Source organism: Phoxinus phoxinus (assembly GCF_949152265.1).
Source record: "Phoxinus phoxinus genome assembly, chromosome: 8".
In the NCBI taxonomy this organism is placed as follows: Eukaryota; Metazoa; Chordata; class Actinopteri; order Cypriniformes; family Leuciscidae; genus Phoxinus; species Phoxinus phoxinus.
In genome coordinates this window covers 32,275,079-32,299,806 of record NC_136883.1, presented here as the reverse complement: position 1 = coordinate 32,299,806, position 24,728 = coordinate 32,275,079, and the positions used below count along the sequence as shown (strand labels likewise).

The 24,728-nt window shown below is 38.3% G+C and overlaps 1 protein-coding gene across 1 annotated transcript in view; it reads right to left on the bottom strand.

Annotated features, from left to right (window-relative positions):
* mctp2a (multiple C2 domains, transmembrane 2a) overlaps positions 1-24,728 on the bottom strand; it is a 50,526-nt gene that overhangs the window by 18,990 nt on the left and 6,808 nt on the right. Inside the window, exons 3-17 of the mRNA XM_079620605.1 lie at positions 24,408-24,467; positions 24,195-24,306; positions 16,068-16,210; positions 15,525-15,601; positions 15,292-15,403; positions 14,941-14,976; positions 11,689-11,850; positions 10,857-10,987; positions 9,747-9,933; positions 9,493-9,586; positions 9,265-9,367; positions 9,080-9,182; positions 8,904-9,005; positions 8,660-8,734; positions 8,276-8,395 (exon numbers count right to left, since the gene is read on the bottom strand). Coding sequence (XP_079476731.1) covers positions 8,276-8,395; positions 8,660-8,734; positions 8,904-9,005; positions 9,080-9,182; positions 9,265-9,367; positions 9,493-9,586; positions 9,747-9,933; positions 10,857-10,987; positions 11,689-11,850; positions 14,941-14,976; positions 15,292-15,403; positions 15,525-15,601; positions 16,068-16,210; positions 24,195-24,306; positions 24,408-24,467 — 1,617 coding nt within the window. The remainder of the gene's footprint in view (positions 1-8,275; positions 8,396-8,659; positions 8,735-8,903; positions 9,006-9,079; positions 9,183-9,264; positions 9,368-9,492; positions 9,587-9,746; positions 9,934-10,856; positions 10,988-11,688; positions 11,851-14,940; positions 14,977-15,291; positions 15,404-15,524; positions 15,602-16,067; positions 16,211-24,194; positions 24,307-24,407; positions 24,468-24,728) is intronic.

Here is a 24,728-nt window from a genome sequence, read left to right as displayed (position 1 = left end):
GACGAAGGGCTGTGGACGGATGCCAGATTACATGAACGTATCTGTGCAAATCTAACAAGGCTGACTATTGGCTGGAGGCGTAATGCGTATGCGTGTGTTTGAGGGAGCCGATGAAACCGGGCAACTTTAATGTGAACAGAGGATCCTTACAGCGTTGCCACACTTTTCCCTCTTTCTCTGGATTTTTTCCAAGGTGAAATGTAGGGCGATGCGAGAAACATACATCAGTGTCTTGATTAAAACGCAGAAAAATGAACACATTTGCACTGAATCAAAGGCCCCAGTGGCAGTAACAGTCATACATGTCTGCAATAAGCAATCGAGACAAAAAAACAGCTCGAGATACATGGAGAGGCTTGTGTACAGCTACAGTAAATGCACACCAAGACCCGTTGAGCTGTGTTCAGATTGGAGAGTTTCAGGATTCAAAACTGAATGGTGTGACAAAGATCAGGTTTAAATATTTCTACAATAATACAATCTCTATTATTCACCAATATGTCCAGTAAACGGTAAAAAAAAGTTTTTAAAGGAGGTAATTTTTTGACAATATGCGATTCTTTTTTTAAAGTTTTAATTTATTTGTTAAATATATATTAAATATAATGTGTTTTTATAATATCAGCGAATATTTGCTGGCTAATTAATTCAATTAAAACATCTAATCTGTTGGAATGTAAATGAAATACAATGATGACTGTTTCAATTAAATTATTTCAAAATAATCTTGCTATTGTGGATATCATTAACAATTTATTATAAAACATTACAAAAAAAAATCTGAAATTAAGACAATTATATCCTATTTATAATTCCTTGTAGATCTAATTATTCCCAAACATGGACGTACTGAAATAGATGAACTGCAGCATTGCATATAACTTGTGTAGAAACGTGATCCTGCAGGCTGTGAGTGTATGATACATGTTTGTGATTCTCGGCTCATGTCCTTATCAGTGGAGCGGTGGAGTGGACTGTGCGCCCAGAGGGAGAGATAAAGTCTCTCTGTCACCGGCGGTGTGGAGGCCAGTGTACAGAGCCCTGTGGTGCCTGTCAGCGGCTGGCACTGCGACCCCACCCCGCCGCACTGGCCACCAGTGTTTAATCCATGTTGGGAGCGTTAACATTCAGCGACCTCACGGGTGACAGATCTGCCATGCGAGCCTTCTCCCCTGGGGCAGACGGCACCCCGAGTGTCAGCTCGGCTCACGGAAGCTCACACACACACACACGAGCGCATACGTCACAGCCAGTCGACCACGGGCGCCCGGGGAGAGTTGTCCTCTGTGACTGTGGAGGTGGCGAGCGTGTTAGTGCTGGTCATTACGACACGCAAACGCACACAGACATGTGCATCAGGGTTAAAGACGGAGCATGTTTGCTCGCCGGCAGTAATAGGCAAAAAAAAAAAAAAAAAAATGAGAGCGGAATGCAAGCTGTTTATGCTAAAGCATGTTTATGCACAGATGGAAGGAGAATATTAAAAATATGTACAAATTATGCAAAGCAAACAATGAATATGTAAACATGCAAACTGCATGCGCAGATTTAAGTGGAGTGATCCTAAAGATGTACACTCGTATGTAAAAAGCACACGCGGAGTGAAGGGAGGAGCTGTCAGCGAGTGTGAAGGATAAGAGGGATGTGCGCGGGGTCAAGGCAGACTCGCCGTTGAGCCCCAGGAGCCGAACGATGACACAGAGCATACACATCTCAATAACAACACTGACACTGTCAAATCTCCAGCCATCACTGCACTGTTAGCGGACGCTCAAATCCAGCTCTTTAATTATTAATCCCTTCCTCCAGAGTTTCAGGAAGAGCCCGCGCACATATATCACTATCAAGGGTTCGCCCTCCTGTCATACTCGCAGCACAAACTCCTTGACAGTTTCTTAAAGCCCATGAGGCACACAGCGGGACCCACACACACACACACACACATATGCGCACATTCATTTCAATGTAGCTGTCCAGGGAAAGTTTCAGAGTGAAGCGAAACAAAGGTAGGGGACAAAGAAAACCCTGACAGACAAAGATCTAACACAAAGACTGACTATCAATCGATTACAACATTTTAGGGAATGAAGTGCGTGACATGTGTTCATTAAATAATCAAGGCTATTGAATATATATTAGGGTATTTTAAGACAAAAATTATAATTCTGTCATTGTTTACTCGTCCTAATGTTTGTTCCAAACCTCTGTGACTTTCTCTTTACGGTGGAACATGGAAAAAGAATTGAGAATTTTTGACCATACAATGGAAGTCAATGGTAACCAGAACCAACTTTCTTCAAAATATCTTTAAATTCCACACAAGAAAGAAAGTCATACAGGTTTGGAACGACATAAGGGTGAATACATTATACATTTTAATATCACTCGTATATACAGTATTAGATGTTGTATCTTATTGTTGCAAGTCATGTGCAAAAGTTCTCTTCAATCTATTGTTTTATTTTACAATTTCTTCAAATTATTTTTGGTCGCTCCCTATAGAATACTGATTACTACATAATTCTGATTGGTCAATCGTGGCATTCTGTGTACAAATATAGGTCATGTACTGAGTACTGACCACCCTGTTTGGGTTTAAATTGCTCTAAAGATTGGCAGTAAATTATTGAACCAAGTAAATTATTGTTTAGACATAACCATTTAGCTTTAGAAGACAATATATTGTGTTTTGTCCACAGCTAGGCTGACGTAATGTAGTTCACATAGGAATTGTGGTTGCATTCCATCTGCACTCATTTTTAATTGTTTGTCCACATATATGCAGACAGATGTCTTTGGCCAATATGTTTTGATCCTTTTTAGTGTTCTGCGCCATGTTTTTTAAAAAAAGTTGAACTTTAAACACATGTGTTGAGATTCCGTTGGGACTGCGCTGAGAGTGACCTTGTGGGAACCTTGCTCAAATTGAAGGGAAATTCCTTGCTGGGGAATTACAATTAAAAGTATTAAGTTGGTTAAAGTGCTTTAAAAAAAAAAAAGTAATTAACTGTACTGAATTAACATTAAATTGACAGCCCTAGCACAGACATGAGATGCCATGCAGGAAAACCCCTCAATATCAGGAGATCATTGCGTTTTCCTGAGGACATTACACGAGTTAACGGAAATAACGAATCGGGTCGTGGAAACGCTGATAATCAGTCTAATCCTGGCTGTCCCAATAAGCCAGTTAATAGCTTAGACCGTGCCCGCCACTTTATAGCGTTCCCTCAGGACCCAGGAACCTGCCTAGACCCCGTCCTGCTATCATCTGGTGCTGGCGATTCTGCTAGACAGAAACAGGAAGAGAGAGAATGAGAGAGAGAGAGAGAACGCTCCGTCACAGCTGCCAACTGTGTTTACAGCTGCACGGCATCAAACATTCATCAGATGCCATCTTTACAGTCTGTGATGTGAAGCAATCAGCATTTCACAGCCTGTCAAATGATGTCGAAACCGCTTGCTACCTGGCAGTGTCAAAAAGGGAAAGAAAAAAATCTTAAACACACTCTCTCACACACACAAACACACGTGCAGGTTTTCCTTTCTAGTCCAGACTACTGACAGACGAAGCAAGCTCATATGTTAAAATATTAATTCTACTTAAACACTTAAAAGACTCTAATGACAGCAAAGCTCCAAATCAGCTTTCAAGTGTAAATAATCTCTTTTTTCCTCACCCTTCGATCCCTTTCATCTTTATTGAAAAAGCTTGAAACTACAGAGTTCAGAAGCAGCAAATTTGGCCAGTTAATGCCTGGCTGGGTAATGCTCATTTAGCCTGTGGTGGAAACTTTTTGGAGTCTGTTTGCTCTGTGTAATGCGCTGTAAGAAATTGCTTTGCTTAATGCTTACCATCCGAATTGTCATCGGCCTGCTCTCGACTAATACCTGTCCTCGTCGCCGGCCCTGTGTGAGTGTGCACGCATGTTTCGACAGTGCTGTAGCTCCATCTACAGGCCGTGGGGAGACATGCAGCAGAGAACTCTGTGTGACCCCTCTGCAGTCTCCACTGATGTATGCCACATTCATCTTTCTCAGTAAGTGCAAGCCACATCTAAAAAGTGGTATTTTATAAAGATTTTATCTGACACGGCCCTCCTTCTTGGACTTACTGTAGTTGTCGGACTTTATAAGTGCTGTTTCCAGGCTCATTACTGTTGCATAAACAAGCAATAAAAAATATTCAACTATGTAAGCAGCCTGTCTGGTTAAGGGAGCACGGCTGCATGCTTTTGGGAGATATATTAAGCGTTTTTTCTTCTTTCTCAAATGCATATGCAGATGCTCCTAATGAGACTGGAAGTGTTAAAAACAGTGCCTTGGGTAGACATGCATAAAAAATTCAAAGGAACACTTACAGTGGGATTTATGCAATAAGAATCAGCATAACCACTAAAACCTCACAAAACTTTAAAAAAGTAATATATGTAATACATGTTATTACTGATACAATTGTATTACATTGTAATATATATATATATAGGCCTACTACATTTAATTTAAAGTTAAGCTTTTATTTTGAAGTAATATCCTTATAGTGTAATTATACAATTAAGGATTGAGTAATATTAGATAATATGTACTGACTATACGGTTAAGGTTGGGGTTGCGCTTTACTTTAGGGTACGTACATTTATTATTCCCTAATTATTAACCAGTTATTGTAATTACTATAACAATTGCATATGTACACAGGGTACAGGCACTGTAAAATAAAATGTTACCAAATGTAATATCTTAAATCATGACATATTTAACTTAATCATGATATCTATATCCTATTGTCTGATTTCTTATGCTTACTTATTGTAAAGTATCTTGTTTTAAGGTTGAGAGAGTTTAAGGTTTTAGATCTTTTTTTCCTGGAAAACAAGACAAAAATACTTATGAAGTAAGTTATTTTTTGCAGTGTTTTGTTTGCTGTTGAGCGCTAGGTGATTTTGAACAACCTTAGCCATTCAAAGTTACAAGCCAAATCACTCAACTAGTGACTTTACAGGTGCACTTATGTTAAACTGAACTTCCCTCCTTCAGAGGTCCAATCAGAGTTTCTTTGCATAACAAAGAATATACTATTACACAATATAGAAAAGTTGTGTGCATATATATATACACACACGCATGCACAAAGCAGAGGATATTCAAACGAAAACACATGCACCCACACACATATTTCCCACTCTCCACAGATGAAAGCTGTGTTTTGCGAGAGGGAGCGTGTATATGCGCTCTGCTGTGTGCAGGTCGGGGTGGTGACCTCTGGGATTTCCAGCACTGGGGTGGGAGTGTGTTCCGGGAACAGGCGCTGCCTGTGCAACCTACAGACCTGGACAAAGAAACCGCAGCACCACAAATGCATTAGAAGTTGCGTAAAGTGTAAAAGCTACAGGACAGAGACTCCACTGACTATGAATAATGTATTGTAATGTATTTTAAATATATGTTTGTGAAGTAAATAGTATCCTCTCTCCACTGGCTACTTCGTGTACTACATTCCGAGTATACAGGCCTACATTATAAATGAAACGGCTGACATGACTACGATGACATGGATTGGATGAGAACACGTCGAGGAAAGCACGGTCTCCTCTAATTATGCTCTTCTTAGAGGCAAGCATCTGTCAATGTCTGACTCTGTTACCTTATTACAGCAGCCTACAGATATACATACACCCATAGAGCGAGAGAAAGACAGATATGTTTGTTAACCCTTGTGGGTTACGCGCTGTTTTATAGACGTCGTGCAACATGTATGGTAATTAAACGCTGTGAGAGAGTACAAAAAAGCATGAAACTGGTCTTTAAAGCTATAAAAAACACACGCAGTTGAGATTCACCCCTCCAGCCTGTTGTTTCTAAAGCCTAGACGATTTGCACAGGTGCCCTATTTTCATTTTTCCTGTCATTTCCATAGCTCAGCATCACCTGCACAGCTTTGAACGCAGTGGTGCGGAAACAGGCCACATGCTAGTGGAGAAGAGATGATATTCTTTCTGTTCTCAACCCCACGTGTGCAGACAAAGATAGAGCGGGCAACAGGACGTCCCACGCCTCTTCCCAGCCTGACACCCCGTCTCCTCAGGTGGATGGGCGCACACACACCTCGGATGACTCCCCTTCAGGGGGCACTGCTCATTCCAGTAGCGAGGCGCAGCGGCACGGGAGAATGCACATTATATTACAGCTTCAAGAAAGCCTCGAAAAAAGAAGTGCTTGTGTGTTAAAGCATGGATTCAAATGCTACCTACTTCCTACAATAAAACACAGATCTGCTCGATTTCTGAAGGATCTGATCATGTGACACTGAAGACTGGAGTAATTATGCTAAAAATTCAAATACTATTATATAAAAAATATTAAAATACATTACATTTTAACAAACATTCAAATGTATAGAAAATAGTTATTTTAAATTGTAATATTTCATAATATTACTGTTTTTACTGTATTTTTGATCAAATAAATGCATTCTTGGCATTTTACCCAAAGTGTACGAGGAAAGCAAATCTGATTCTACTTCACACTTTTTGCCATAGTTTAATTGACAGGAAATGCTTAAAACCTAAATCTGTCACGGTTAGCAGTGAAGAGAAGAGAATCTATTTGCAAGCAGTTTATTCACTTTTTTTTTAATGATGCATTAATGATAATTAATGATAATTTTCACAAAACACTCATGGCCCCAGGAATATTTTGTTGCATGAATATCTGAACATTCAATATAATCAAAAGGAAAAAAAAAAGAACAATTCAAAGACGTGCCTAAGCAAAGCTTCTATCACTTGATTTTGCTCCTTTTTTGCTTGTGTTTTGATCTGGAGCTTCTCTACTAGTGGTGGACATTTCAAAACACTGCTTCATGAAGCCTTTACGAATCTTTTGTTCCGAATCAATGGTTCGGAGCGTGTATCAAACAGCCAGAGTCACGTGATTTCAGTAAACGAGGCTTCATTACGTCATAACTGTTTTGAAACACTTCGAAATTTCAATGGTTCACCACTGGGGGCGATGATCTCTGTCAACCCATGAATCATGAGTCACTGAGAACCAATGAACAAGTGTCTGTGGGTTTTATCTGATCTCTGATCAGTTTTATACATTTGTAGATGTTTTAATTAGACATTAGTATGAATAAAATGAATAATGGTAGTTAGAGTTTTATTGGCCTGTTTAGCTGAGCCATTCATAGAACAAACAAAGCAAACCCTGAGAATTGATAAGATAACATATACACTTGATAATCTTGGAATTATCTAAGATGATTAGATAATTCCAATTGAAAGATTTTACTTTCAATTTAAAATTTTGCAATAGACTTGTAAAAATTTGTTTTTGTGCATGTTTGGCCCAGGTTTTTGTTGCATTTAAACTGTTCTGACCACTAGGGGTCACCGTGGAGACGGGTGTCGGATTGTTTCGAAGCCTCGACACAATACGGCACATTTGCTTCAACTGTTTCAGTGTTTCAAGAAGCCTCGATCTGCCCACCTCTACTCTTACAGAAAATACATAATAGCTTTGTGTCATAAAGAAAATTCCATCAATGGCAGTGCAAACGAAACGAAGTGCAATCAAATGACAACCATAAATCCAAACAGAAAGACAAGAATAATCCAATTGGAAACGCAACGGCTTTACAACAGAGATGTAAAGACAACGACTGACAATCTGAGACTGAAGCAGAGGGCTATACAAGAGTTTAACAAGACACAGGTGTGGTTAATGGATTAATATGGTGAATAACAAGGGCAACTAATGAAACAAAGACAAACAGGAACTAAACCACAGGAAATTAAACCAGAAGCAGCTAGCCAACAGAATATCAAAATAAGAGTCCTTGAACACAAAACACATGGGAAACCATGACATAATCGAATTGAGAAGCTCAGTGAGTCTTGAGAACTATTAACCTCTCAGCCATGACTCCAAATATCTTATGGTAAAACTTCCCTTTTTTTTACATTCTAAGAAAAGCAAAAAAATAAATAAAAATCTTGTAATGTCGATTAATCTGTGGTGGGTGTTCAATCACAGTTCTTTATTAAAAAATCAACAGATAAAAAAAAGAAATCATTGATTCACAACACTTTATAGCTGCACACTGACAGGCCAGGGCCAAATGAGCACGGTCTGTTTTCCGTCTTGTGAAAAGTTGCTATTAAGGAGCAGAGCGTTTTCTTCAAAGAAGGATTACTCAGATGTGGTCACTGACCTCAGGTTACTAAAAGGGCCACAGAGTTGAAACCTTGTAAACAGTGGTATGAAGTCTTACCAGGAAGGCTGTAATACTCCTCCGTGTGTTCTCCCACTGGAAGCAGCTGTTAATATACTGCAGCGTATAGAGAATGGCCACGCTGATCTTCCTCACTCGATAGATATTACGTGCTAAAAGCTAATGGGGACAAAGCAGTAGTTAGCAAGATGTGCCTGAGGACGTAATGCTCACAACATGACATTCACTCAGGTGTAAAGAGGCTTTTAAACTGAAGGTTCATTGGTGATAAATATTAATAAGTCAAGTCATCTTTGGTGTCTAAAGAGCTTTAGGCGGTGCTGGAGGAAAACTGAACGTAATGAGTCTTTGAAGGTGCCAACAACAGAGCTAATATTAAGAGAAAGTGGAAAATATGGTGCTGTGATTGTTGATAAAGATCACCTTTTTGTTAAACTTCGGGTTGTCCTCTGCAAACATTGTTTCTTTCGGCTGGAAGGTTTTGAATCCTGCTTTGACCTGAAAGAAGAAGAAGAAAAACAAGACTTTTGTCACATAATGACTTGACAGCTTTTAAGAACTTGAATATAATTCTAACAGAAAGTTATGTTTGAATGACGTTTTGTTTCAGTAAAGGACTCTCATATTATTCATAAATAATCACATTTATTTTATTGGATGCACTTACAGGGTTGTAGAGGACATCCAGCTCCAAAGTGATGCTTCCTTTGGTCGCCCTTGATAGATTATTATTCTTCAACATTCTGGTTATTTGTTGGCCATTAGAAACCTAAAGGCAAAGTAGAGATAGTGTAGTTTAACATTGGCACGATGATAGAAACGACTTATTTGTGTGGTACTTACAGTCAGCAAAGGAATGGCAACTTTTCCCAGGAAGTCTGGAGCTTTGTCCCCATCATCATGATAGACTGTCAGCACCAGAACGTCATGGATGTCCTTAATGGGGCTGAGGACATGTCAAAATCAATGTGATATCAATACCATGAGCATGCACAATGACATACTGTCAATCTATCATTTTAACTTACAATGTTAGGGCTGTTCTCCATTCAGGATTCAGGGTTTTGGGTATCGTGTGAGTTTGCAGTTTGCTGTTACCGAGCTCAACGGTACAAAAGGGGTCACTCTTACCTGATTGAGTACAAATATTTTCACATTATTATGACTGCATAAATATTTATAATAGGCAATACTTTACTTAATAACTGTACAATATCCCTTACAAACATGACACTATATTTAATTCAGATAAGTACCACTTATATCTGTTGATGGAAGATCTGTGGCTTTTACTAGCTTGATTTGAAGATAGCCGACATCCTTCAAGTCCCGCAGGAAGTTCATCGGTCTCTGTAAATACAAATGACCTTTTATCTTAAAAGATGTAAAACATATAATCATATTTATTTCATATCATAGTAATCATATTAATTTACATGGAGTTGGAAGGTAACAAAAATAAATCATTACAAAACATAAGAAAACTAAAATAGCACTATGTGATACCCACATATTGCTCCTGCATCCTCTCAAAGGTCTTGGGGTCATCTAATGGAGCGGTCTGGATGTCTGAGATGGATGCACCAGAACACGGGGTCAGTGTGACCAAAAACACCAGTCGACCATTGCTTTGGTCCAGCGAATGAGTATATGTCTGCCTCTGACTGGCAGGAAGTCTGGTCAGGTCAATATCCAGACTGTGAAGAGTAGAGCCTATTAGTATTTCATCAATGGATGAGCATATGCAGTGGTTTTTAAAAAGCACAATATGAATTTGAGCAATACTTTAGGTTGTGGCCATCAGATCACTGCAATATGAGTGGGGTAAGATGTGTCAGTGAGTACGCTGTCTTGCTACTACTGATAGAAAGCATTGTCAAATTAATTACTAATACAAAATTTCACTAGATAAAATATTCCAAATAATAAAACGTCTAGTTTAGTCAAATGTGAAAGATATGCAGCAAAATTAGACATTTGGAATTGGATTGTGTTTTTTTTTTACTGATCATAAGTGACAAAGGCATTTAAAGATTTATATTTCAAATAAATGCTGTTCTTTCAAACTGTCTATTATGCAAAAAATATGAAATATGATAATAATAAGAAATGTTTCTTGAGCACCAAATCAGCATATCAGAATGAATTTTTTTAGCTTTGCTATCACAGGACTAAATTAATTGTTTAAGTATATTAAATATATACAATTTTAAATTGTAATAATATTTCACAATATTACTGTTTGTGCAGTCTTTTTGAGCAAATAAAAGCAGCCTTGGTGACCATACAATATGAAAATGATTTACGACCCCAAACTTTCAATGGTAGTGTATATGTTCACTTGAAATGTAAATCTTTTATTTCTCAATGGTTCAACTTTCCTCTGAAGATGTCCCAGCCTACTCCTAAAGTTGTGTCACTTCTATGCTAGGCACATTCTTCAAATGTCATTTGATAGCAGACGTCCTGCAATATAGTATATTTAGGCATTTTAGTATACCTCTATCTTATTTGTAATTGACTAGTGGACAAACTGAAGTGAAAGGTGACACAGCTTGCCCCAACTTTTACAACTTTTGAACTTTTAAAACAGTATACGAAGTGTCTCCAGCAAACTTACACTCCCCAGCACTCCTCTGACTTCCTGCCCCTCTTGCAGCAAACCTCCACCAGGAGATTCTCCTGTGCATCCTGTAACTGGTTAAAGTCGAAAGACTCTCTCCACTGCGGGTTTGCCTTAATACACAGATTCTGGGACAGAAAGATAGACAAGCAGGAACAAGAGAGAGAGGAAGTTGTGTCAATTTTAAGGGACTCTCAAAACAGAGACGGCGAACATGACAGGTGTATTAAGCCTTATTCAGTAAGACTTCAATAAGACGTGGTGGAGGAGGAGCAGCCGTCTTTAGGAGAACACATCCTCTCTTCTCGCTGGGATTATAAACTCTGACAGCATCCAATTAGAACTAGTTTTGTTCAACAAGCAAACATGCCCATACAGAGCCGGGGGCTCTAGAAAAAAGATGACATGAGAATACAAGACTAGCTAGTTGGAACCATTGAGGGCGGGAGGTAGATGAGCAAGGTATTCTGGGTATGCAAATGAGCCGAACAAGACGCGGTAACAGAAGCATCAGGAGAGACGCCCTGCCAGACACGGGCGATCTAATGAGAAGCCTCCTCTGTCACCAGAGCAGTGAAGCCTGGGAGAAGCCATCCGAAAGAGGGGGAGGAAGGTGTGTGAAGCGGACGGGGATATCTAAAGCGAGGTATGTGAACAACTAAGAAAGTATGGGAGGAGGAAGAGGGGGGGAAGGGTTTAATGAGGTATTGAGAGGAAAGGAGGATAGAGGTTTAGAAACAAAGAAAGAGACGCGATGATGTAATGAGCACGGGAAAAAGAGAAAGCAAGAGAAGCAAAAAGATGAAGGGGGGGAGAGGGATGAGCTCACCTTGCTCCTGACCCTCTGGTCTCCCAATCTGAAGCGTACGTAGACGTCTCCCTGACCGCAGTCGGGCATGTCCTGGCCCTCCACCAGGATGACGGTGTAAACTCCAGTCCAAACCTGACTCTTCATGAGTCGCCCAGCCTGCGCCTGGCTAACCGGCTGACCCTGGAACAGCCAACATATACAATAAGGCATTCGATGTTTGGGCCAATGTTGCTCTCTCAGCTCATCTTGTTGATCATAAACATGTTGCGCAAACTTAAACATTCAGTTTTTGGTGTATTTTTCATTGCTGCTTACTTAAATATGTTACCAAGGTAACATATTATACTTGGCTCACATAGATGAGGTTGACGAAATTGCGAGAAAGACTTGGAACCAGGTTCTAACTGAAGACATGTTTGTACTGTAAATAAATGTTTTGCAGCAAACACATTCATTTTACATAAATAGTGTGGTTATGAATTTAAACACACACACACACACACATACACATATATATATATATATATATATATATATATATATATATAAATACTGCTGAATTTTCAGTATCATTACTCATCACATTAGTCTTCAGTCACATGATCCTTCAGAAATAATTTTAATATGCTGATTTGCTGCTCAAAAAACATTTCTTATCAACTACTAGATCAATGTTGAAAACAGTTGTGCAGCATAATATTTTTCTGGAACTGTGATACATTTGACCAATTTTTAATTTCTTTAAATGTATAATACTTTGCTGAATAGAAAGTTTGTAATAAATGTTTTTACTTTACTAAAAATAAATAAAAGTACTTAAAATTTGGTATTAAAAGCAAAGGGAAAAATAAAATTTTGCAGCAGGGAACTTCTCCTTCTGAGTTATGACCTACTATAAATAAATTAAAAGTATGCATATATAGTAGAATATGGCGTGTTAAAACACATTTGAAATAAAATTCAATTTCTGTTTCTGTAACAAAACGTATCACGAAACAAAACCCTTCTAAAAACTGCTAGTTGAAATGTGCAGGTGATCCCCACACCTCGGAGAGAGAAAACAGGTCCATCAACACGACTGCAGATGGATAAGTACACAGTACAGAGATGACTTGTGGGTTGATAGCCCTGCACTTTCAAAAAACACAGCATCAGGAAGAGGCTGGTCTGTTCTGCCAGTAATCACAGACCAGAGAGCTGTTTTCCCACCTGGCTGCTCGGAGAGTGTGACTGAGCCTTTGCTCCATTAGCATCACACACACACACACAGGCACAGCAGACAAACCAGCATTAACATTTAATGTAATGGCCACATCTCCATAAACAAGCCTCTTTAAAGAGAGAGAGATAGAGAGAGAGAGTGAGGGATAAGGGGGGTTGTTATAGAGGGAGCTGAGAGAGAAATATAATATTCATCCAAGCCAAGTCTTCCCAAGTGTTTATTTTGGACAAATTTGTGATCGGCGTGGCCAATAAAACAATTCCGCTTAAGAGTAAGTGGCCCCTAAAGAGAGGCTATTCCTGGTGCTAAAAGAGCTGGGGGATTGACTCCATATGGTGGAGCAGCACGGGGACAAGGGGACAAGCCCAAAGCCGTACCCATTTGGCTAGAGCTTCAGTGCTGTCCGTCCACAGCTGTGATATTACATCCCAACATCTGGGTTATAGCTCACCATGCCTGGGAATGAGCCATCACACATATCCTCAGCATCTTACACTGGCATAGTGCCTCAACGACTACACACACGTACACACACACACACTCCAGACACTGTCAGGAAGAAGAACCACATGCTATGTGCCAATACCGCTGCCCGTTTCCATCTCAAAGACAGTGTGGCACGGCTGTGAAGAAGGAAGTGTGATAGAGGAGGAGAGGTAAGAATCGAGAGACATGTTCTGCCTGTACTGATAGGTGTCAAATAGAACTAGATCTCAGTTGATTTGGCAGAAGACAAACACCAACAAAACACATACTGAACTATAGCTGATCACATAAACTAACAACACGTGTGCATTTGAGTCAGTCGCACGAAAACTGGCTTCATGTTTCAGACATTTTAACCTAAAATCAAGTGAAAGAAGCAAGAAATTATATTTTGAAGCTATAAGATTGTTGCATTTAAGCACATTTAACCCCCATGTCAGATTTTATATTGTATAATTTGATATTTAGTTTATTGAATTGTAACATGTATTTTAAAGCTCATTCTTATAGTTCTTGTATAAAATAAAAATGGTGCTGATTTTAATAAAAGATATTTTGTCCTGACTAATATATATATATATATATATATATATATATATACTTTGCCTGATTTATGCCACTAAAATGAGAACATTTTGCTAAAATAAAGCTAAAAATTGTGTCCTGACAGTGTGGTTTTATTCTTGTATTAACAATAATTTAATACAAATGTACCTTTTCCATGAAAAAAAATGCAATAATCTTGCATCTCGTCCCCAAAGTAGCCGATTGCTTTTACACAAAATATAATTTGTTAATTTTGGGGTAAAATGTAACCCAGAAGTTTCTTTAAAAGACCTTTTTCAGACAAGACTTTGTCTAACAATCTAACAAGATACTGCATCTAAACGTATCTAAAGTAGTTATTGTCAGTGTATTGATTATCAAAAGAGGTTATTACTTATATATAATATACAGTTATACGACACACTGAAATGAAATGAATTGCTGGTCAAAAATACAGTATACTAAAAGTGCATTCACTCTACAGTAGCATGCGGCAGAGCTTTTGTTTGGAGACATCTTAAATTGCAAGCTTTCACGGCTGTGAGGTAAATACGCTCTCATCTATGAATTGTCCTGCACAAAATGCTAGACAGACCGTGTGCTTTGTTAAAATCGTGGTGATACGTTTACTTTGGAAATCATGGACTGGTTCAGCATCACATCAGAGAGTCGCAGACACAAACAAAAGTTTCTCGCTCTGTTGAAGTATATGTAAAAGTTTCACTAACTAAGGGAAAGTGAATGTAAGGTAAAGTCAAGACACTTGCATAAATCACAGCAGTGAAGTATCTGTGGGGAAGATGGTGAGCATCTACTGCCCTCCAGTGGACAGATGTGATACAATAATAAGCTTATCGCTGCGGTATCTTTTATTAGATTGTGTAACTTAGTGCATTTAATCAAATAAATGTATGTATTTTGTGTATTTTGGCCTGGTAACAAACACTGTGTGGGTGCTCTTCTCTCTTGTAGGCAGCTGGACAGAAGTAATATGAAGAGAATGTATCATGACATACCTTATTGAAGCTTCCCTTTCTTCTTAGTTGCCACTTCTGAAAAATGGGTGCAAATGAACTTTATGTTAGAAAGCCTCTTGACTGTTTCCACTAAAATGAGACTATTTTATTAACAAACAAGTATGCATTACTTGAGCTCATTGTTTCTGCCTTAAATTATTACATTGTTTCAATTAATACATGTTTAGCTAACATTATGTACATTTCTGAAATACGTAACTTAGACAACTTAGATAACAGATCAGTGTAAATTGTAATGTGGACTCGTGCATTTTCTGTAAAGCTGCTTTGAAACGATGTGTATTGTGAAAAGAGCAAATAAATGTGAATTGAATTGAACTATTTTCATACATTTCGTTTGGCAGGTTCCTCTCGGATGGACAGGCAGATCTCTAGAATGATCATTCCCATGTCGGCCTCCGCGCTGTTGGGGTCCTCCAAAGATAAAGCCATCGGAATTGTTCTGCAGATAGAAACCTTCATCTGTTTATATATTTCTGAGGAGAAATTCTTTGACGGAATCACGAGAGAAAGTTTAACAGTACAATATCATGGAAGTTATGAAATGACAAAGTTTTCCTCACTTGTCCAATTCCAGTTGTTGGAGAGGAAAGCTGCTTGATCCCATGAAGTCATTGGATCTTAGGTCGCGATCATACACCTGCATCAATCGTAAGTGTGAGATGATGATGACTGTTAGTGTTACAAAAGTTTAACACACAAAACCAAACAAAATAATTGAGATTATTTTCTTTTGTTTACATCAATTCTTCCATATTCCAACTATCATTAACTGAGGAATCTCAAGATATAACTCTTTCTTTAACATTATAAATAGCCTGGAAATACCCTGGATTTGAATGCAACTCCAAAATATGGGAAAATGGTTATCATATAAATCACCACATTGTCTCTAGCATATTTTATTTTATGTATTATTATTATTACAGAATTTGTTTGTTTTTGTTTTGCAGTTGCTTGCCACGGTATTGTACGCATTCCTTTCTTCATACTTTGTAAATGTTTGAAAAAAAAAATGTAATGACTTAAAGTAGAATAGTAGAGATATTAAAGTTCATAATTAAGCAATTATTTGCATAATGTAATGATGTAAACACATCCCAAACCTTGAGAAAAACAGTCTGATCGAGGTCTCTGACGTGGAAGGAAAAGCATTCATTCCAGGTGGGATTCAGGTTCTTGTTCACAACTTTGCTTTTGTAGATGTTCTTGCCATCTAATTTGAATTTGACGAATGGGTCACTTGTACCTGGAGAAAACAAACAGTTATCAGTATGCTACTAACATAAAAAGGACTCAATACATGTACATCTAAATCAATAGTAATTGTTGCATAGTGTTTGCAAATGTATTTTTAAGGGAACAAGTCAAAATTATATTTTGTGGTATTCGATCATACAGTACGTAAGCCACAAACTCTGATGATTGAGATTTGTTTGTACATACATAATGACAAAACATGGTGGACCAGCGTTTAATATCATCACACTGTACAAGCACACAGATACGGTCTTCCAGACATTGAAGAAAACTCATTATTTAGGTGCACGTTCTTAGCGCAGGGAGGCGGACATTTTGTCTCTTTCAGAGTGATGGGAGCTGGCTGATTGTGAAAGAGTAAAAATTATAGCCAGCGTGAATTTGTTAATTTAATGCCGGTGTATTAAAACCCCAGAAACCGGGAGCAAGCAGTGTTAATCTCCAAAGCCTGTTAAGAAAGTCTGCCTTGAGTCTGTCTGCGAGAGGGGCGGGCGAGCCATCGTCTTTGTCTATGCTGTGGTATGCAGATTGGCTAGTAAGAAGAAGAAAAAAAAAATATGAGAGAAAAAGAGTCCATCGCTTCATTTGTATGGATGGATAAAGGAGTGCTTGAGAGAACCTGCGGGGAGCCTGGAATCACATGACAAAAGCCCTGTGGGGACGGGCTGTCAGGCCTGTCAGCTCGCCTCTCCAAATGAACATCTCCAGGAGGAACTCCTCCCTGCCAGACGCTGACAAGCAAACCTCCAGGCAGCTTGACAGGAGGAAGCGGCTCGAGCAGCCAGGGGAAGACAAAACACTGACGGCGGAAATTAACACAAGGAAAATGGAGGACGGGGAGGGGACTCGCGGGCCGCTTTTCCCGTGTAGCGTCAGTCGGGGAGTGAGCTGGCCGTTAATTGTTAGGCAAACACAGGTGCTGGAGAAGACACGAGATGCTGTCATGTCGGGCCGAGCGAGTGAGGACTCAACTAGTAATGCAAATGGCTGCGGACCGAACGAGACTTTTTTTCAGAGAACATCTGAATCTTATCAATAAAGTATGGGATGGAAACAGGGGTAAAACGTAGCCAGCAGAACTATTAGTTAACTGGATAGTCAAAGCACTATAAAGGCTTTTGTATCCATCAACGCAAAATGTCTGATAATCAAAAAGATTCAGGACACAGACTTAGAAGTTTTGGAATAAGGAAGATTAAGAACAAACAAGATTATGAATCTGAAAGTGAAAATATTTCAATGTAAAGAAGAAGAATTGGTTACACTTTAGACATTTGACAAACTATACTTATCAACTACACATTAACCGAATATTAGTAGAATAAGTTGACATGTAGTTGCAAAGTTACTGATAGTTAGTAGAATGATTCAAAATGACCATCAAATTGAAGTCTTACCAAAGACTTTGCACCTGCTTCATTGATTTATTTTGCTGTAGGTAAAAAGTTTGCACTCTATACTGCACTCTAGTAATGCACTCTATACTGTATTGTAGAAATTAGATGGTGTGTCATTCTCAAAGGCCACCACACGAGGTCGCAATTTTGCACAAAACTAATCTAAATCTAATCTTTTTACATACTCATAAGAAATTTTTTCCCAAAGAAATTTTGGGAAAATTACAAATACAATAAAGTGATTCATCTTAAGTAGGCAACACAATAAGTGCTATATATATATATATATATATATATATATATATATATTAATAATATAATACAAAAAAAATATGTCAGCTCTGAAAATCTCTAAAGTTTTACCTTCATTGGTCACAAATACTGAATATATCGGTTGAGAACACTCTCTGCATGGACGTGTGATTTGGACAGGAAAACATTTCGTTAGATAGCAGCCGGCAGAATATATCCTCAAACTACAGTCACTGCCACTTCTGTGTGTACATGAGCTTGGATTGGAAATAAAAAGAAACCCATTTTTTTCTCCATCAAGCAAATAATGTGGATAAAGGAAGTTGCCCTTACAAGATTACACATTATGTTTGGTCACAACTGCAATGCGTGATTTGAAAGACATCACTTGACATTCCAGTGTCCATAACACACATTATATATTGTAAATAATTCAATTCATATGGGCATGATGTACGGATTAATATACGGTTTCCTATTGACAACTAAATTACTATTTATTTATTTACTTTCTTTCTCCACCAGGTGGCAATGTATCCCATTTCATAACTCATATATTTATGCATTTAATTCACAGATTTCACAGTACATAAAGTAAGTTACAAACAAACTTTTGTTTGTTTGGGGGGGGGGGGGGGGGTTAATGACTTCAGAGACAATAATATTTGGTAACTGTCAGGTTGTTTGGGCCTCAATACAAAGGATTTTAGAAAGTGCATGGCCGAATTCTGAACAGGATCTGGCACGCTATTGCCACCAATAACTTCACTCGGTTTAAAGTGTGCATGACCATTTCATTAGATTCCGTTGGCAGAGAGCAATATCACTAGAATATATTCTAATTATGAAAAATAATGAGGTAGAGATGGTAATTAACAGCCTCTGGGCATACACCTGTGACTTTGAACATGAGAACGAGCTGCCCATCAGCTTGCTCAGGCCTGCCAGTACACTGGCATTATGTCTGAAGAACCGCTCTGGGTATCAAATGGAAATTTACTACAATCATAGGCCTGTAGGATTTCAGTAAACCTTAGTTGTTTAAACCTCTGTTCTCTCTCTTTCTCACTCTCTCTTTAGTATCTATAGTTCTCCCGCATAAACAAATAGTTAAGAGATAACAGACAACACGTTTTACATTATGACACCAGGGACTGTGTACAGCCTCTAGGAAACAACACCTCAACATGACTATTTGCATCCGCGCCGTAGTAAAAACAAAGCAAGGCCAGCTCATTTGTTTCCCAACACTAGCCTGATAAAACTGAAGGTACAACATTTGAATGCAAGACAGTAAATGACGACTTCCAAAAATAGGTTTTTGTTTTTTTTAAATGTAACAAGGTTACAATTACCAGAAAGTTACAGGATGACATTCCGGTCCGACCGCATTCTGCAGTTTTGGGATGACTAGACAATAGCTTAACTTGGAACTTAGCTCAGTCCTCTAGGTTCTATTTTATTTTTATGTTTTATTAGATTCCATTATATTTTATACTTCTACAGAAAGTTTTACAGTTACCTGACTCAAAATTAAAATTTGAGATGAATGATGACAGCATGCCAAATCAAAAAAAAAAAACACTTCTACTTACAGTAAATTATTTGACTTTAAACGGAAGAACCTGCAATTTGAACAATCTTCACAATCTAAAGAATTTTCATTAATTAGATTCCAGAAATTCCCTAAACAAGACATGTTTTTATTCCCATGGTTACAGTACACTGACTGCTGAACCTAGAGATGTGTTTTGCGTAATGGTATTAAAGCACAAAACAGGATTTACACCTTCATTATCGTGCTGGAAAGTGCTGATGACCATCTAACCTGCATAATTCCACATAAAGCTCCGCTGATTAACCCCGTTAATAAAGTTCCCCTTACAGTGCTATGCATAAGTTTAGACACCCATGCTAAAGTTGACTAAAAAGAGGAATAAAAAATCATCTTTTGGAAATTTAACTTAATGCCTTAATTTAAAAAAATAGGAAAAATCCAACCTTTAAGGACACCAATTTTCTTTGTGAATGAATAATGTATCGTAAATAAATAAATTTTCTTCCTTAAAATACAGGGTGCATAAGTTTGGACAACCCTATGTTAAATTCCCATAGAGGCAGGCAGATTTTTATTTTTAAAGGCCAGTTACTTCATGGATCCAGGATACTCTGCATCCTGATAAAGTTCCCTTGGCCTCTGGAATTAAAATATCCCCACATCATCACATAACCTTCACCATACCTGGAGATTGGCATGGTTTTATTTCAGTTAGCCTAACAGCTGGTTTGATTTGCATTGAGAGATGATCTTATGGAAAGTACTCCATGCCAATCTCCAGGTATGGTGAAGGATATGTGATGATGTGGGGCTATTTTAATTCCAAAGGCCAAGGGAACTTTATCAGGATGCATAGTATCCTGGATTCATGAAGTAACTGGCCTTTAAAAATAAAAATCTGCCTGCCTCTATGGGAATTTAACATAGGGTTGTCCAAACTTATGCACCCTGTATTTTAAGGAAGAAAATTTATTTATTTACGATACATTATTCATTCACAAAGAAAATTGGTGTCCTTAAAGGTTGGATTTTTCCTATTTTTTTAAATTAAGGCATTAAGTTCAATTTCCAAAGGATGATTTTTTATTCCTCTTTTTAGTCAACTTTAGCATGGGTGTCTAAACTTATGCATAGCACTGTATGTGTGTGTTATATTTATTTTATTTAACTATACTGTTAATATAATCAAATAGATAAAGGATACTACTCCCCCCTCCATAAGTAAAGACAAAAAACTGTTTTCTCACTGAACATTAGAAATCATTAGAATAAGGGACATTTCTGATTTAAAAAAGAAAGAATGTAGACATGCAAGATGTCAGGGTTCTGCCCTGGCAGCTTTGTCTGTGTTGTCGTTGTTTCATGTCTTATGGTTTTGTTTGTGTTGGCCATGTGGTCCTCTGTTCCTGCCTCCTTGTTTCCCCGCCAGAGCCCGTCTACGGAGAGCCTGGCCACTCCCTATTACAGTAAGTCCTATTGTACCGAATTTTGTAGTTCCACCAGAGTTCCACTGGGGGCGATCGCCCATGAGTGCAAAATGAATGGGAGTCTATGGAGCTAGACGGCTAAATTTGTCTCTTTCACCCGATTGCCGTTGAGAAATCTCAGATTTGATTGTAGGTTTTGCAAGTTCAACATGGGTTATAGGTCCTTTCGATTTCTTACAGGTTGAGTTGTTGTTGCCCATAACACGCTAGCATTCTGCTAATGAACGCTGATTGGTCAGTGAAGGACTGATTACGACCAGAGATACCGCTTGATGGCATCGTGGCATCCGAAGCGGGACCAGAACGTCTTCAAGCAAAAACTCTTCTAGCTTGTGTATTTACCTGTGTCAGATGTGTTGTCGATGCCTCGAGAGAAAAGAAAGTGCAGAGTGCGAAAGCACTAAAGTGACTGAAGGATTGCCGTAAAGCAGTATCTCTGGTCGTACGATGTGTATGACGTCATTGACATTTTAAAAGACATTTTAAAGCAAATAAGTCTAAAAAATCTAACACCCAGCAATGTGTGATTTCTTTGCATCTCCTTTCGAATACAACATTCGAATTACTAGACAAAAAATTATATCCTGAGAAAAGTGGATTTTGAGGGGTATAGCTCCATAGACCTCCATTCATTCTGCACTCGTCCTGTGAGCGCCCTCATATGGAGCCAGAGTGGAACTGCAACCAGTTCAAAAGCCGGAAGTTTACTGAGAGTGGCAGTTCTCCCCTTATTAGACATTCTCTGACCATTCTCTGACCACGCCTTCTTGTCTAGTTGAGTCCTCGTTTGTCCGAGTGTTGTCACCTGTTCCTTGTCCGAGTGTTGTCACCTGTTCCTCTTGTTCTTAGCTCCCTTTATATGTGTGCTCTTTCCCTCATGTGTTGCCAGTTCGTTAGATATTGTGCTACTGTATACTTCTTTGCTACATAGTTTGTTTCTTGGTACTGAAGTCTATAGTGTTTTATGTGTAGAAGTTTTTTAATGCTTTAGTTCTGCCAGCGGTCCTGTCTCCTGTGTCTCTAGTTCCAGTCCTGTCCTGCTAGCAGAGCGGCCCTGGCTGCTTACACTCTTTGCTTCGGAGCAAGCCTGGTGCTGAGCCTGAGATCCCCGAGTGCCTTGCTGTTGTACTTGAAGTTCCTGTCTGGCTATTGCTGGTATTCTCAGGTCTCATTCTGCTCTGCCATTGCTACTCTCCAGCCTACAGTCATCTTGTGCTAGTTACAACGGCTGTCATTGTGTCTCATCCCTGCCTATTGTCTGGACTGTTCACCTCTCCCACCACATGGTGTCTACTGTCATCTGTCTACTGTTTGTCAATAAACCTGGTAACACTCGTTCTGCATTTGAGTCCTCCTTCATAGACCCGTGACACAAGATCCTAAGCATGCTGTCATCCATATGCACAATAGGACAGAAGAATCTGTTCTGTCAAGTTCAGCATTTCGGGTTTGTTTTTTTAAAGAAGTCTCTTATTCTCACCAAGCCTGTATTTAGACTATTTTTAAACACACAGTAAAAACAGGGATATTGTGAAATAATATTTTTTTTTCTATTAAAATGTATTTAATTACTTGGTCACCTAAATATCTGTACTATGTAAGTCAGTGGTGGGCCGTCAGCAAGCCTTCTCTGCTGGCCTAAAACACTATCAGAATCACTGACTTGCACTTTAATATTTTTTTTTTATGAATGAGTATTAAATTATTCCCAATAGTCCATTCTCTTAATGTCATAGCTTTTCTCTTGGTCACTCTGCGTCCAGTAGTGTATATTTATTTTACCGCTTTTATCCAATCATATTTCAGCCATCATGTGTTGCCAGGGTCAAATATATCTGCCTCGATGCAGATTCTGGAAATACCACTTTTCATGGTACTTTACTAGGATGAATCACGTTTGTTGTAGCATTCCTTATTTTTCCTTATTCAGGAAATGGACAAAGGCAGAGATGTCAGTGTTTCCCATTAATTGACTCTGGCGGCCCACCATAGTTTAATCTGTTCTGCCACAGTTTCATAATGAACCGAAAATATATTTTTTTAAAAATATAATAACGTTGTTTTGCGCCATTGCTTTGGCAAAGTATTAAACCAACTACATTGAAAGCATAATATGGCTTTGTGCCATATCTTGGAAACAAAGATATGTTTCCAAGATATGGAAACATGTCTTTCCATACAGTATATGATTCCAACCATAGTCTCACAAAATCCTCTGGGAAACACTGGATGTTATCCCATTTTCCAGACCCGCAAGAAATAATATGATCACCCACTAATCCTTAAGTGGCCTACACTAACTCAAGGTCAACACGACTTTGAGGACTTACAGTATATCAAGAAGTCTGCGGTACAAGAGAACATCACAAAATGCAAAAGTTAATGGCATCTTTGAGGGCGATGCCCCACGCCACTCTACTGTGTGTCCTCTCAGAGCCAAGAGTAGATACTGACACAATACAAGACTAGACAAACCATCAGAAACTTTCTGTAGCATGTAAAAGAGACCTTTCATTTTTAGAAGCAAGTTGGATGTAATCTGATGCATACTGGCTATGAGTTTATTACATTTTGTAAATGATTAGAATTGAACGTTGCTAATCTAGGAAACCTATGGTGGCTTGTAGATGTCAACACTGTCGAATGCCGCCATAGTAAAATCTTGCATGTCTACATTCTTTCTTTTGTTATCAGAAATGTTCCTTATTCTAATGCTTTCTAATGTTCAGAGAGAAGCCACTCCACTGTTTTTTTTTTTTTTATTGAGGGTGAATAATATAATTTTATTGAATTCATTATATTAACAGTATAAGTAAATGATGCTGTTAATACAATGAAACACATTTTTTACTTTATTAATATGAAAATCAGCGGAGCTTTATGTGGAATTATGCAGGTTAGATGGTCATCAGCACTTTCCAGCACGATAATGAAAGGTGTAAATCCTGTTTTGTGAAGTTGTTACTTCACCAGCTGAGTAATACCATTATGCAAGACTAGGTTCAGCAGTCAGTGTACTGTAGACATGTGAAATGGAAGCTGTCAACATCAAGACAAGAAAACTTACCGTATAAAGTGTCTAAGGCCAAACTAAAAGGTCAAAATTCTCAAGAAGAAGATCAGGATTTTTAAATGATGGATAGTGCTGAATAAAGTATGTTAAAGTCATGACCTACTAACAACATTACTCATTCATTCATTCCCTATGAGTAAACCACACCACCCAGTGTCATCCTAGATTAATTATCTGTGTCAGTCATTGTTTTCAGAGTTCAATACCTGAGCGGTCTCTGACAACCAGGTTTCTGCCTTCCTTTAGATTGATGGTGAGGAGATACTGGACCTTCTGCTGTGTTGGAGCACTTTGACTGTCATTTAACCCTTCTGAGATCTGAAAAGTAGCGGATAAAAGACTTGGTCAAGGATTATATTATTATTAAACTTTTTTTATTCTGTCTTTACACAACACTTTTTTTTCTTTAAAATACTCACGTTCCGTTCTTGTTCTGTACAGGAAAGCGTATCAAAGTCACTGGTTTCATTGTGACTGTCCTGAGGGAGAGATTAAGATGTAAAATGAGAAAGTTATACATTACTTTGCCTCTGCTATACTCAAAAGGATTTGGCAACATGCTTTTTTTAATGTCTAATAGCAGAATTAGAATTGAAATTTAGATAGTCTATGTATTCTATTCTCAGACTTTTGGATAGATTTGAACATATTTCAGTGCGATATCAGCCATGGCCACTCTACTCGATAGATATACTGTAATCTTCAGTCTTAGAAAATATATTGGTCTAATATTTTCATAT